The following is a 10,382-nucleotide window of genomic DNA, read 5'->3' as shown; positions in this document are numbered from 1 at the left end:
GGTGACAGTGGTTTTCCTCCCCTCCCTTTGGTCTGGCACCTTCCAGCTGAAACTCCACCCCAGGGGGCTGCTTTCCACTCTTCTGCCGCTGGCACCAGCTCAGGCATCTGTGGCCACGGGGCAGGGCTAATGTGGGTCACCTCAACTCGGGGGGGGGACGCAGGTCCTGCCACAGGATGGGCCACAAAGCTTCCCCAGGGTAGCCAGGGACGCATCCATGAGAGGGGAAGTCTGAGTTAGCAGCAGGCAGCCTAAGACACACACACACACGCGTGTGCACACACATGAGGATGACATGATCCTGGCCTGGTGAGCGGCAGGGGAGTTATTCCTCCTGCCCATCCTTAGTTGGAACAAAAGCCACAAACAAAAGCATGAGGAGCGCTGGGCCTGCGTGTGTGTGTGAGAGAGCGAGTGAGCGAGTGGTTATGATGCCAAGCGCCTGTGGCATCTGTTTGAGGATGGGCTGCAGATGTGACAGCCACGCCCACACCCAGCCCTGTTCTCCGTTTGGGAATGTGGGTCTCCGGGTCTGTGTGTCTTTTGGACAAAGATTCAGCAGCCGGAAGTCCCGACCTTGCTTTGAGGGGATTTCGACATCAAGGACCCATGAACAACCCCCTCCCCATCACTATGCTCACCTCGGAGATTTGTCTCCAAATAAATACACACGGCAGGGTGGGGGGACGCAGATGTCCTGGTGTCCCAGCCCTGTGCCTTTTTTTAAGGCAAACACCTGTCAACGTGCTTATCCAGGAATCGATTTTTTCGATGTCAAACTCGTTAATTTAAATCAACATTCATTGCTTTTCTCGAAGATTTCTTTAAAAATTGGTTTTAAATGAGTGCATTAGCCAGTCACATTTATTATTCATTGATTTCGTTTGCAAGATGGCCCCGGTGTCCCCAGTTCCCGGAGATGCCAGCACGGGGCAGAGATGATTTAATCAGAGAGGCCATTAATTAGAGATGGGGAGATCGGGGCAGGGGGGGATGTCCTCCCAGAGGGGCAGGTCTCCCTCCTCTGTGGCCGCAGCCGGGTGGCATCTAGGCCGGTGGGGCTCTTGGCACAATGTTCCTTCTCACGGGGCTGTGAGTTGGGGTGAATATGGGGGTGCTGGTCAGCACTACGTTTGTTCCCAACCACCAGGTGCCTCCTCCCACTGTGGCCACCAGGGACCCGGCTAAAGTCAAGTCCTCATTTTCTTCTCCTTCTGTAACTGCCAGACCCCCCTCCCTTAGTTGCAGCACCAGGAACCCCAGGATGTGGCCTCTGTTTACTTGTTCAGTGTCTTCCCGACTCCCTCTCACTCCTCTTCCTGCCTCTGATTCTTCCCAGCCCGGCCATCCTTTCCTTCCAGGAGCTCCAGTCCCCAGGGTCCCCGGTTCGGGGGCCCACCCCTGCCCCAGCCCCGTGCAGCTAATGAGCCCCAGGCACGGAGTGTGGGTGTGTTCAACAGCAGGCACCCAGCCCACCTTCAGGCTGTTCCTAGCTTTCTGTTATTAACTCCGAACAGCTGTGCCTCATTTAAAGTCATTTTGAAATTACAAAGCAAAAAGAGAAGAACAAGGAAAAATTCTACTGTGTCCTACCCTCTCCTACCCAAATTTTTGAAAGCAGCCAAATTGTTAAAAACCTATTTAAAAAGTTGCCAGACGGCTCAGCGACACGCCAGAGTGATCAATGAGTAGAAAAACCAGTGACGGAGAATATTCATTTGAGGCCAATTTTCATCGTTGTGATAGAATTCTCAGTTGTTTGGGTCAAATTGCTTTTCAACGAATTGTTTTCAACCGAAATGACTTCGGACTGGGTCTCCTCGCCTGGCTTCCCAAAGGGCTCGCCCCGCCATGCCCCCCGCCCGCCCCCCAGGCTGGGCTTGCGCCCCCATTCACAAAGCCTGTGGCATGGGACAGGGGGGCCCCGCTGAGATGGGTCCCAGGCTGTGATTGCCTTCTGCCACCACCGCCTCTGCCCCTTCGGGACACACACAGCCACCAAGCATCAAATGTCCGAGGTCCCGTTTATTCCAGCAACCCGGAAAGAAAAGATGTAAATTAAAAAAAAAAAGGGCAGATCCATGCACTCAACTCCTTGGAGGGGGAGCGGGGCAGGGGGGTGCGGACAGAGGGAGAGGGGAATGGGTGGGAAGAGAGAGACAGACAGACAGGCAGAGACAGGGAAAGGGAGCTGGAGAGTCAGATCAATAAAAAGAGACAGAGGGCCAGCCACAAAAAGGCAGAACGAGAAAGAAGTGGCGTATTAAAATCAGAGGTCGATAAAGGAGAAGAGACAACGTTGAGAAAACACACCCATAGAAATAGGCAGGGAATGAGAGCTGGGCAAGGCGGAAAGGGAGAGAGGGCAGGACGCAGACAAAGATAAGCTTGAAGGGGCACAGGCTCAGAAAGGACGCCCTGGGGTGGCGGCCTGAGCCATGGCAGCCCTAGGGGTCCCCAGCGGTGCTGATGACGTGGAAGAGCGTGACATTATAGAGCACCTGGTGCCCGTTGTTCCAGGTGTACAGCGCCCGCTCCCGGGGGTTGTAATCCAGCATGGAGATGTGGGAGTATTGATTGTGGAAGGGCACGTCCGTGTACTCGTAACTGGACGTGTTGGTGAAATAGGCAAAGTAGACCTTGGCCCCGGCCAGGTGGGAGTTGGTCACATAGAGCACGCCACAGATCATGAAGGCCTCGCCCGCGCTGCGCTTGGGGTAGCCAGTGTCCCAGGACCGCACGACCTCGAGGGTGTGCGGGTCCAGCCGGCTGACCACGATGTTGCCCGCGTTCTGGTTGGTGGTGTACACGGCCCAGAGCCCACTCTCATCCACCATGAAGTCCATGTCGGAGAAGCCGCCCCACGAGTAGGGGAAGGTGTTGTTGTAGCCCGCCCCCGGGAGGTTCCTTTGCACCAGCACAGAGCGCGAGCGGAAGTGGTACTTGACCACCACGTTGCTCTGGTACTTGTTGTAGAACAGGGAGCCGTTGTACACCACGTGGCCCGTGCCTGCCCACGGCTGCGGCAGCAGGTGCTGGATAAAGTTCTGGCCTTTGATGAAGTCCCCCAGGGTGCGGAACTCCAGGACTCGCCGGCCCTTGTAATAGCCGTCCATGTACCAGACCTACGGGAGAGGCGCTGGTCACTGCGGGACCACTGCCGGTGACCCAAAGAACCCAGTGACCACTCAGGAATCGCCCACGGTCATTAGGATCAACAGTCACTAAGTGGCCGTTACTCCGTCATGGAGCAGCCAGTGGCCATTCATGACCAATCATAGTCCCAGCCACTGGGACTACTGGGTCCAGGAGTGCCATTGGTCTTAAGGCAGACACTAAGTGGACAGTGCTTGATGCCTAAGCATCAGGGGACACCACCGTGCCTGTGACTCACTGGGCCTCAGAATTCACTGGCCCCTGGATCTTGGATGCTTAGTTGTCATTGGGCAGCCCTTGAGTGATAAGAAGTCACTTGAATTCATTGCCCACGGGTTACCCCTGCAACCACAAGGTGACCAGGCCTGTCATCAGCATCTTCTTTGTCATCATTGCTCACTGTCTCCATGTTAACTAGCATTTGTGAGTGCCTTTACTAGTGCTGGTTATTGGGCTAAGCATCTGAAAAGCTTTAATGCCAACATTATCACAACCACCTTGAAGAGAAGGAAACTGAGCCTCAGGGCCGTTAAGGAACCTGCCCGAGGTTCCCTGGCTAAGGATTGGGGGAGGCGGGATGCAAACCCAAGGCTGATTGCCAAACCCAAGCTCTTAACCACTTAGTTGAACCACGATAATCCCTGGGAGGCCACAGATCATGGTGAGGAGGTGGCTAGTCACGAATCTCTAATCTATGGTACTCAGTGGCCACCTGGTAACGCATGTCAGTCACTAGGATAGTCACTGGGCAGTTAGCGGAGGATTCCTGTGGGTCAAAAGTGATGGGCCACCATGAACATTGGAGGCCACTAGAGGTCCAAAGGTCACTGAGCAGTGCGAGTAAGTTCTAGTCTTTGGGAAGGTACTGGTCATTGGTAATTACTTAGAGGTCATTGGTCACGGGGAGCTGGTCAGTAGCACTAGGAACCATTAGTCTCTGTACAGTCATTGGCGGTCAATAGACTTGGGGAATCACAGGGCTGAAATGTCCTTAGTCACTTGGTTGTCACTAGATAGTCAAGGGGAGATCCCAGGGCCCTGGAGATCCTAGGACACTTCACCCTACAGGAGAATCGTTGATGTGACATCGCTGGGCGCCTATGGGCAGCCACAAGCTGTCTCCCTGAGGCTCTGATCACTGGGGCAGGCAGTTACTTACCCGGCTATCTGCACTGGGGGCCATTGTGTCGGTCATCCAGGAGCCGAAGCGGGACCCCATGGCCCGAATAGTGATGGGGTTACTGACCCCTGTCAGCTTCCCACAGCCTGGGAGGCAGGAAGAGGGCGGGATGAGGGTGGGGGATGGAAAGAGCCCGAGGGAGGCAGGCAAGGGTGAGGTGGTGCGATCAAACTGGGAAGAGCTGGGGCCAGGGGTGAGGGAGGATCCAGAAATCTGGTCCCAAGATAGTTACGTTGGGGATGAGGGACTCGAAGTTAAGAGTCAAGGCCATTTCCAGCTTCTGGGTCTATTTTTCACCTTGGGGAGGGAGGTCAAGGGTCCTAGTTTAGAAGTTACAGGTCAAAACTGTGTCCAGTTCTGGGCACAAAGGTGGTATGAGGGCTGAGTGTGGAGGTCAGGGGTCAAGGTCAACGGTCAAGGCATACCCAGCTTCTGAGCGCAGGCATGGAGCCGGGCCTCCAGAGCCATCACGCGCTGCTGCAGGTCCTCGTACCCGTAGGCGCCCATCTCCTCCTGGATGGCCGCCAGGCTGCCGGAGAGATTCCTCACCTCCTCCCGCAGGCGCACGATGGTCCGCGTGTCCGCCTTGTACTGCTCCAGGACCGAGCTCAGGGGCAGCAGCTCCGCCATCCTGTCCTTCAGCTCCTGCCACCAAGGTGGAATGCTCGCTGAACCCGACCCCTGATCTTTGACCCAGACCTGACCCCAAACCTTGACCCATGACCTCACCCATTATCTTTGATGCACACCTGGCCCTTGACAGTTGGTCCATCCTGGACCCTGGATTCCAGCCAACCGTCAGCCCTTCCCAGATGTGACCCCACTCTCAGAACTCATGGGCACCCATCCCAATTCTTCTCTTGACCTTTGACCTCAACCCAGAAGGACCCACCTGGAAGCTCTTGGCCGAGAGGGATCCATCGGCCGCCCGGAGCCGTGCGTCCAGGCTCCGCATGAGGGTCTCCATGCCGCGCACGTACTGGAGGTCACGGTATGTCCGCAACTCGAGGACCTCCATGGACTGGGAGACGTTCTGGACCTAGGAACGGGAAGGTGAGGGACAGCCAGGCTCCGCTCGCCCCCGGGATGCCACAGACGAGCCGGGGCGGGGCCAGAGGCCAGACAAACACCCCCAACTTTCTCCCCTGGGCTCACCAGCAAGCTGCCAATGGCATGCCCAATCTATCCATCGGCTCCCACCTGGTCTGGCCACTGTCACCTCTCACCTCTCACCTCCTAACCTCGTCTCCCACCTTGTCCCCAGCACTCCGTTCTCCACACAGCAGCCAGAGGGAGCTTTTCAAAAGGAAGACTGGATCACCGCTGTCTCCTGCACACCCCGCGGGCTGGTCCTGCCCCCACGCTTGCCACCTCTCCACGTTCACCCCCTCCACCCACCAGCCGCCTGTGTCTCTCAGACTCTAAGCTCCTTGCCGCCTCAGGGACTTTGCAGTTGCTGGTCCCTCTGCCTGGAGTGCTGTTCCTCTCGTCTTCCCTTCTCATTCTTCAGGTCTCAGCTCCAGTGTCACCTCCTCAGAGTGGCCTTCTCTGACCACCCGCCTCAAGCAGCGGCTCACCCTCTCTCCCTTTACGTGGTTATTTTCTTCCCAGCTGTGACTACAACGTGGAATGTTCTTATTCATCTCCCTCCTTCAGGTGGGGTCCTCGGAGGCAGACCCGGCATCTGGCTTGTCCACAGCGCCATCCCCAGTGCCCAATAAATGCGTGTTGGCTACTTGAGCGAACTGAATTCCCTCGCCCCGGCCTCTCCTAACGCAGACGGAGGCCCCCTTGGCTCCCACCTCCACCCGGCTGAGGTGGGCTCCACCTGGCCAAGGTGAACCCAGAGACAGCACGGAACGCTTGCTGAGATCTACAACTGCCTGAACCACCGTTCACGTGACACTTGGACCGTCTCAGAAACCAACGGCCTGATACCCATCCTGGACACCACAGTACATCTTTACAGCCTTTGTCCCCAGTCAGAGGACACCGCGTGGATGGCCCAAACCGTTGGCGGAAGCAGTTCTGGGGTCGTGGGCAGAGTTAACGGGCGCGAGACTCCAGCGCCGACAGGGGTCTCTTCTGCCGAGCCTCAGCTCCCCTCTCTATAGGACAATGGTGGGAGGTTGCTGGTCCCTCTCAACATCGACTCAGGGCTGACTAAGGGGGACTTCAGCCGGGCGGTGTCAGGGGACAGCAGTCCATCTATAAAGGGCACTGAGACATCACTGGGGATGTACTGAATGGGGAGCGTTTGATATTGACCGACATGAGAAGGGGAGAAGCTTTCTGTAAGTCTCATGGGATGGAGGGTGAGACCCCGCCCCCAGGGCCACACAACATCTAGCAGGTGACTCTGGGGAACTGAAGGGCTGAGTGGGGCGTGCACGACAGGGGACAGAGCTCACACACAGGACACCAAGATGCTCCCCTGGGGTCCTCCTTCCTCTGGGTCCCCACACAGCGCTCTGCTCCCCCTCGGAAGAAGGCCCAAACAGATGTTGACTAAAGTATCTCCTGGAGGGGAGCCGGGGTGTCTGCCAGCTCTGAATAACCTGCACAGCTCCACCTGGCCCCAGCCGGCCTGGACGGGGGCAGAGGGCAGGGTGGGAGGGGAGATTTTCCCAGCCTCCCCGGGGAACCCGGAAGGTCCATACCTTCTCCATCAGCTGTCGCAGCTCGCGACTCCGGCCATCGCGGGAGCAGGTGCTCTGAGCAGGGATCACGGCCGTGCAGATGCATTTCCCGTCGGGTGCCTGGGCCGAAGTGTACAGCTGCCAGCCTTCCTCTGGGCTTTGGAAGAGGGTCTGCAGGAGGTCAGGGGTCAGAGGGCAGGAACCCAGTGGGGGATTTGCCCCGCCCCCGCTGGGGGAGATGGGAGGCCCAGGGAAGGACAGATGCCTTTCACCGGGCCCCTGGAAAGTGCCGGACTGTGTGCTGGGTGCCCGATGCACGGATCTCAGTCCCTCCTCAGGGAGCCCCATCTTACAGATGACAAGACTGGGGGACAAGGGGTTAAGAAACATGGCAAGAAATGGTGGGATTCGAGCCCTTCCACGAGACGGGAATTCACTCTGTTGCACATGTTCTGACACACACAACGCTGCCTCCCTATGCACCATTAGAAATAACCCACTTTGGGGCTGGCCCGGTGGTGCAGCGGTTAAGTGCGCACGTTCCGCTTTGGCGGCCCAGGGTTCGCCGGTTCGGATCCCGGGTGCGGACATGGCACCACTTGGCAAGCCATGCTGTGGTAGGCATCCCACATATAAAGTAGAGGAAGATGGGCACGGATGTTAGCTCAGGGCCAGTCTTCCTCAGCAAAAAGAGGAGGATTGGCAGCAGATGTTAGCTCAGGGCTAATCATCTTCTTCAAAAAAAAAAAAAAAGAAATAGACCCACTTGGGGCCCATCCAGTGGCACAGCAGTTAAGTGTGCACACTCTGCTTCAGCAGCCTGGGGTTCGCAGGTTCAAATCCCTGGTGTGGACCTACATACTGCTCATCAAGCTACTCTGTGGTGGTGTCCCACATAGAAAATAGAGGAAGATTGGCACAGATGTTAGCTCAGGGCCAATCTTCCTCACCAAAAAAAAAGAAAAAAAAAAAGAAAGAAATAGACCCACTCATACTGACCCCTAAACCTGGACCTTCCTCTCTGCTTCCCCAGCCCACGGTGACTCTGGACATACCTCAGGAGGCACTAAGTACAATCTTACTGTTGTCATCCCCCCTCAACCGCTGGTCCTGAGAACCCAGGCAAGGTCATGGCCAATGAGTGACAGAATCCTCAAGAGACTTCCAGGCCCTTGAACAGAAGGTGTCATTTTCAGATCCCTCCTAAATTAAACTTCAAGTCAGTTTATGCCACTCAGATAATTCAGGGATCAATTATGACTGTGTTTCCCATGTCATGCTCCTTGGAACAGTGGCAAGTCACCAGACACACTGGAAAACGGGTGCTGTGGTCAAATGAGTTTATGCATTGCTGGGTGAAACAAGTTTCTTTAATGCAGGACTTATCAGAGCCTTCGAAATGCTAGTGTGCATCAAGAAACTCGAGAGGGCCATAGTTTTCCAAATATGAAAATCTGAAAATATCTAGTGCTCGCCTATTCTATGCCAGGCATGGAGTCTGGGGTAGGGGCTGGGAAGAGAGGGGTGAGGAAACCATATCCGGTCGCTGCCCATGGATGTGGAGGAGATAGATATCAAACGCATAATCCTGCTGATACTTCTAGAATGATACGCTGCAGTGAAGGCCTCCAAGAAAGTGCAGGGGGATCTGGGGGTCTCAGAGGAGGCGCCACACAACGTGAGCTCAACTTGAGGGCTGAATGAGCCAGGAGAAGGGGAGAAAGGAGGGGACCCTTTTGGCCCCACAAATGTGAATCAGTATCTGGAGGGATTTGAGAAACGTTGTTCGAGAAGCATTGACTCCTCCCTGAACGGGCCCTCCAGCTTCCCCAGAACATACTGGAGTTAGTCACAGTCCCAATCTTTCTGTTTGTATCAGGGCTTGATGGTGTCATTTGTTCAACAAATATTTATTAAGCGCCTACTGCATGTCAGGCTCTATTCTGGGTGTTGAAAACACTGCAGTGGATGAAACAAACAAAAGCTCTTCCAGGAGCGTACGTTAGAGAGACATGAAAATAAACAAGGAAATATCAAATATTTGAAGAGTGATGAGTGCCACAGAGAGAACTAATGCAAGGAAGAAATGATGGAGTACACTGGTGTTGGGAGTGGTAAGCGGTTGCCATTTTAGGGTGGCCTGGGAAGGCCTCCAAGAGAAGGATTCATTTGAGTCAAGACCCGAAGGAGGTGATGGGGGGAGCCATGCAGATATCTGAGGATGTTCAAGGCAAAGAAAACAGTATGTGCAAAGGCCCTGAGGTTGGGCTGTGCCTAGTGTGTTTGGGAAACATGGAGGAGGCTGGTGTGGCTGGAGCGGAGTAAGCAAGGGGGTAAGTGCGGGGGTAGAGGAGGACAGGGCAGGGACAGGGCAGTGCGTTCAGGGCCTGTAGGCTGTGGGGAGAACTTTGGTTTTTGCTCTGAGTGAGATGGGAACCATGGAGGGTTCTGAACAGAGAAGGGATAGGACCTGACTCAAGGGTTCACAGGCGCCCTCTGGCGGCTGTGGGGGGAATAGACGGTGGGGGGCCGAGGCGGGAGACGGGGGCAGAGTCCCTGCGAGCACTGACGGGCGGTGGCCATAGAGGGGGCAAGTGGAAGATTCTGGTCCTTTCCAGGATGCATTCCTTTGGGCCCGGAATAAATTCTGATAAAACCCCAGCGTTTTATAGCAAAACAAAGCCCCCCGATAATGGATCCTTTGTGCAGCCGCTCCCGATCGCCCAGCAGAGGCGGGTCCCACGAGCTGCGCAGAGAGGAGCCACCCCGGAGACGCCAGCCGTCAGCCCGCCTTCTCCGCTCCCACTCAGTACATCCTCCTTTCCAGGCTTGTGGGAACGGGGGCGAGTGATAGCATTACACAGAAGAGCCCGACGCCCCCGCTAATTTATAAGAAAAACAAACCATTCATAAACGCCGTCCGCAACTGTCGCAGGCACACCCTTCCGAGGTTGGGGGAACCCCCTCTTTACGGGTCTGCATCTCTCCCATGGAGGAAGGGAGTCGCGCACCTTCCCTGCCTTCCTCGCTCGCAGGGGGGGTCCAGGTGGCCCTTGCCTCTCGGGTGGGAGAACCCGGAGCTGCGCGTTGCCTGCAATTTCCCCGGGGAGCCCACTGGGCCCTGTGCCCGCCGCGCCGCCTGCTCGTTAGCTCGCCCTGCGTGCGTTTCCTTCGCTTCCTGTCTTACTTCCCCCACTGGCTCCTCGGGGACTCACCTCCCCGGTGGATATTTCCACTCAACTCCTCTCCCCCAGCTCTGCTTCTGAGGGAGCCCGACCCAAGACAGGAAGGGGGACCCGAGACAGCCTCCCCGCTTGGGTCTGGGACAATGCAGAACCAGCTTTGTCGCCTTTCACAACACATCCAGTTCTTTCAAAACAAAAGCAAAACACAGCGCATGGAAGATG

At 56.1% G+C, this 10,382-nt stretch overlaps 1 protein-coding gene across 3 annotated transcripts in view; it reads right to left on the bottom strand.

The window, feature by feature from the left end:
- Positions 1–2,007: 2,007 nt before the first annotated feature.
- The window catches only part of OLFM2 (olfactomedin 2), a 59,211-nt gene continuing 50,836 nt past the window's right edge, over positions 2,008–10,382 (bottom strand). For all 3 annotated transcript variants that reach the window (XM_023645460.2, XM_023645459.2, XM_070273130.1), the window contains exons 2-6: positions 6,997–7,146; positions 5,229–5,375; positions 4,762–4,981; positions 4,316–4,422; positions 2,008–3,125 (exon numbers count right to left, since the gene is read on the bottom strand). In XM_023645460.2, the coding sequence (XP_023501228.1) occupies positions 2,448–3,125; positions 4,316–4,422; positions 4,762–4,981; positions 5,229–5,375; positions 6,997–7,146 (1,302 nt within the window). In that variant the 3' untranslated portion in view covers positions 2,008–2,447. The remainder of the gene's footprint in view (positions 3,126–4,315; positions 4,423–4,761; positions 4,982–5,228; positions 5,376–6,996; positions 7,147–10,382) is intronic.

This window comes from Equus caballus, chromosome 7, assembly GCF_041296265.1.
Source record: "Equus caballus isolate H_3958 breed thoroughbred chromosome 7, TB-T2T, whole genome shotgun sequence".
Classification (NCBI taxonomy): Eukaryota; Metazoa; Chordata; class Mammalia; order Perissodactyla; family Equidae; genus Equus; species Equus caballus.
This window is presented reverse-complemented; position numbering and strand designations above follow the sequence as displayed.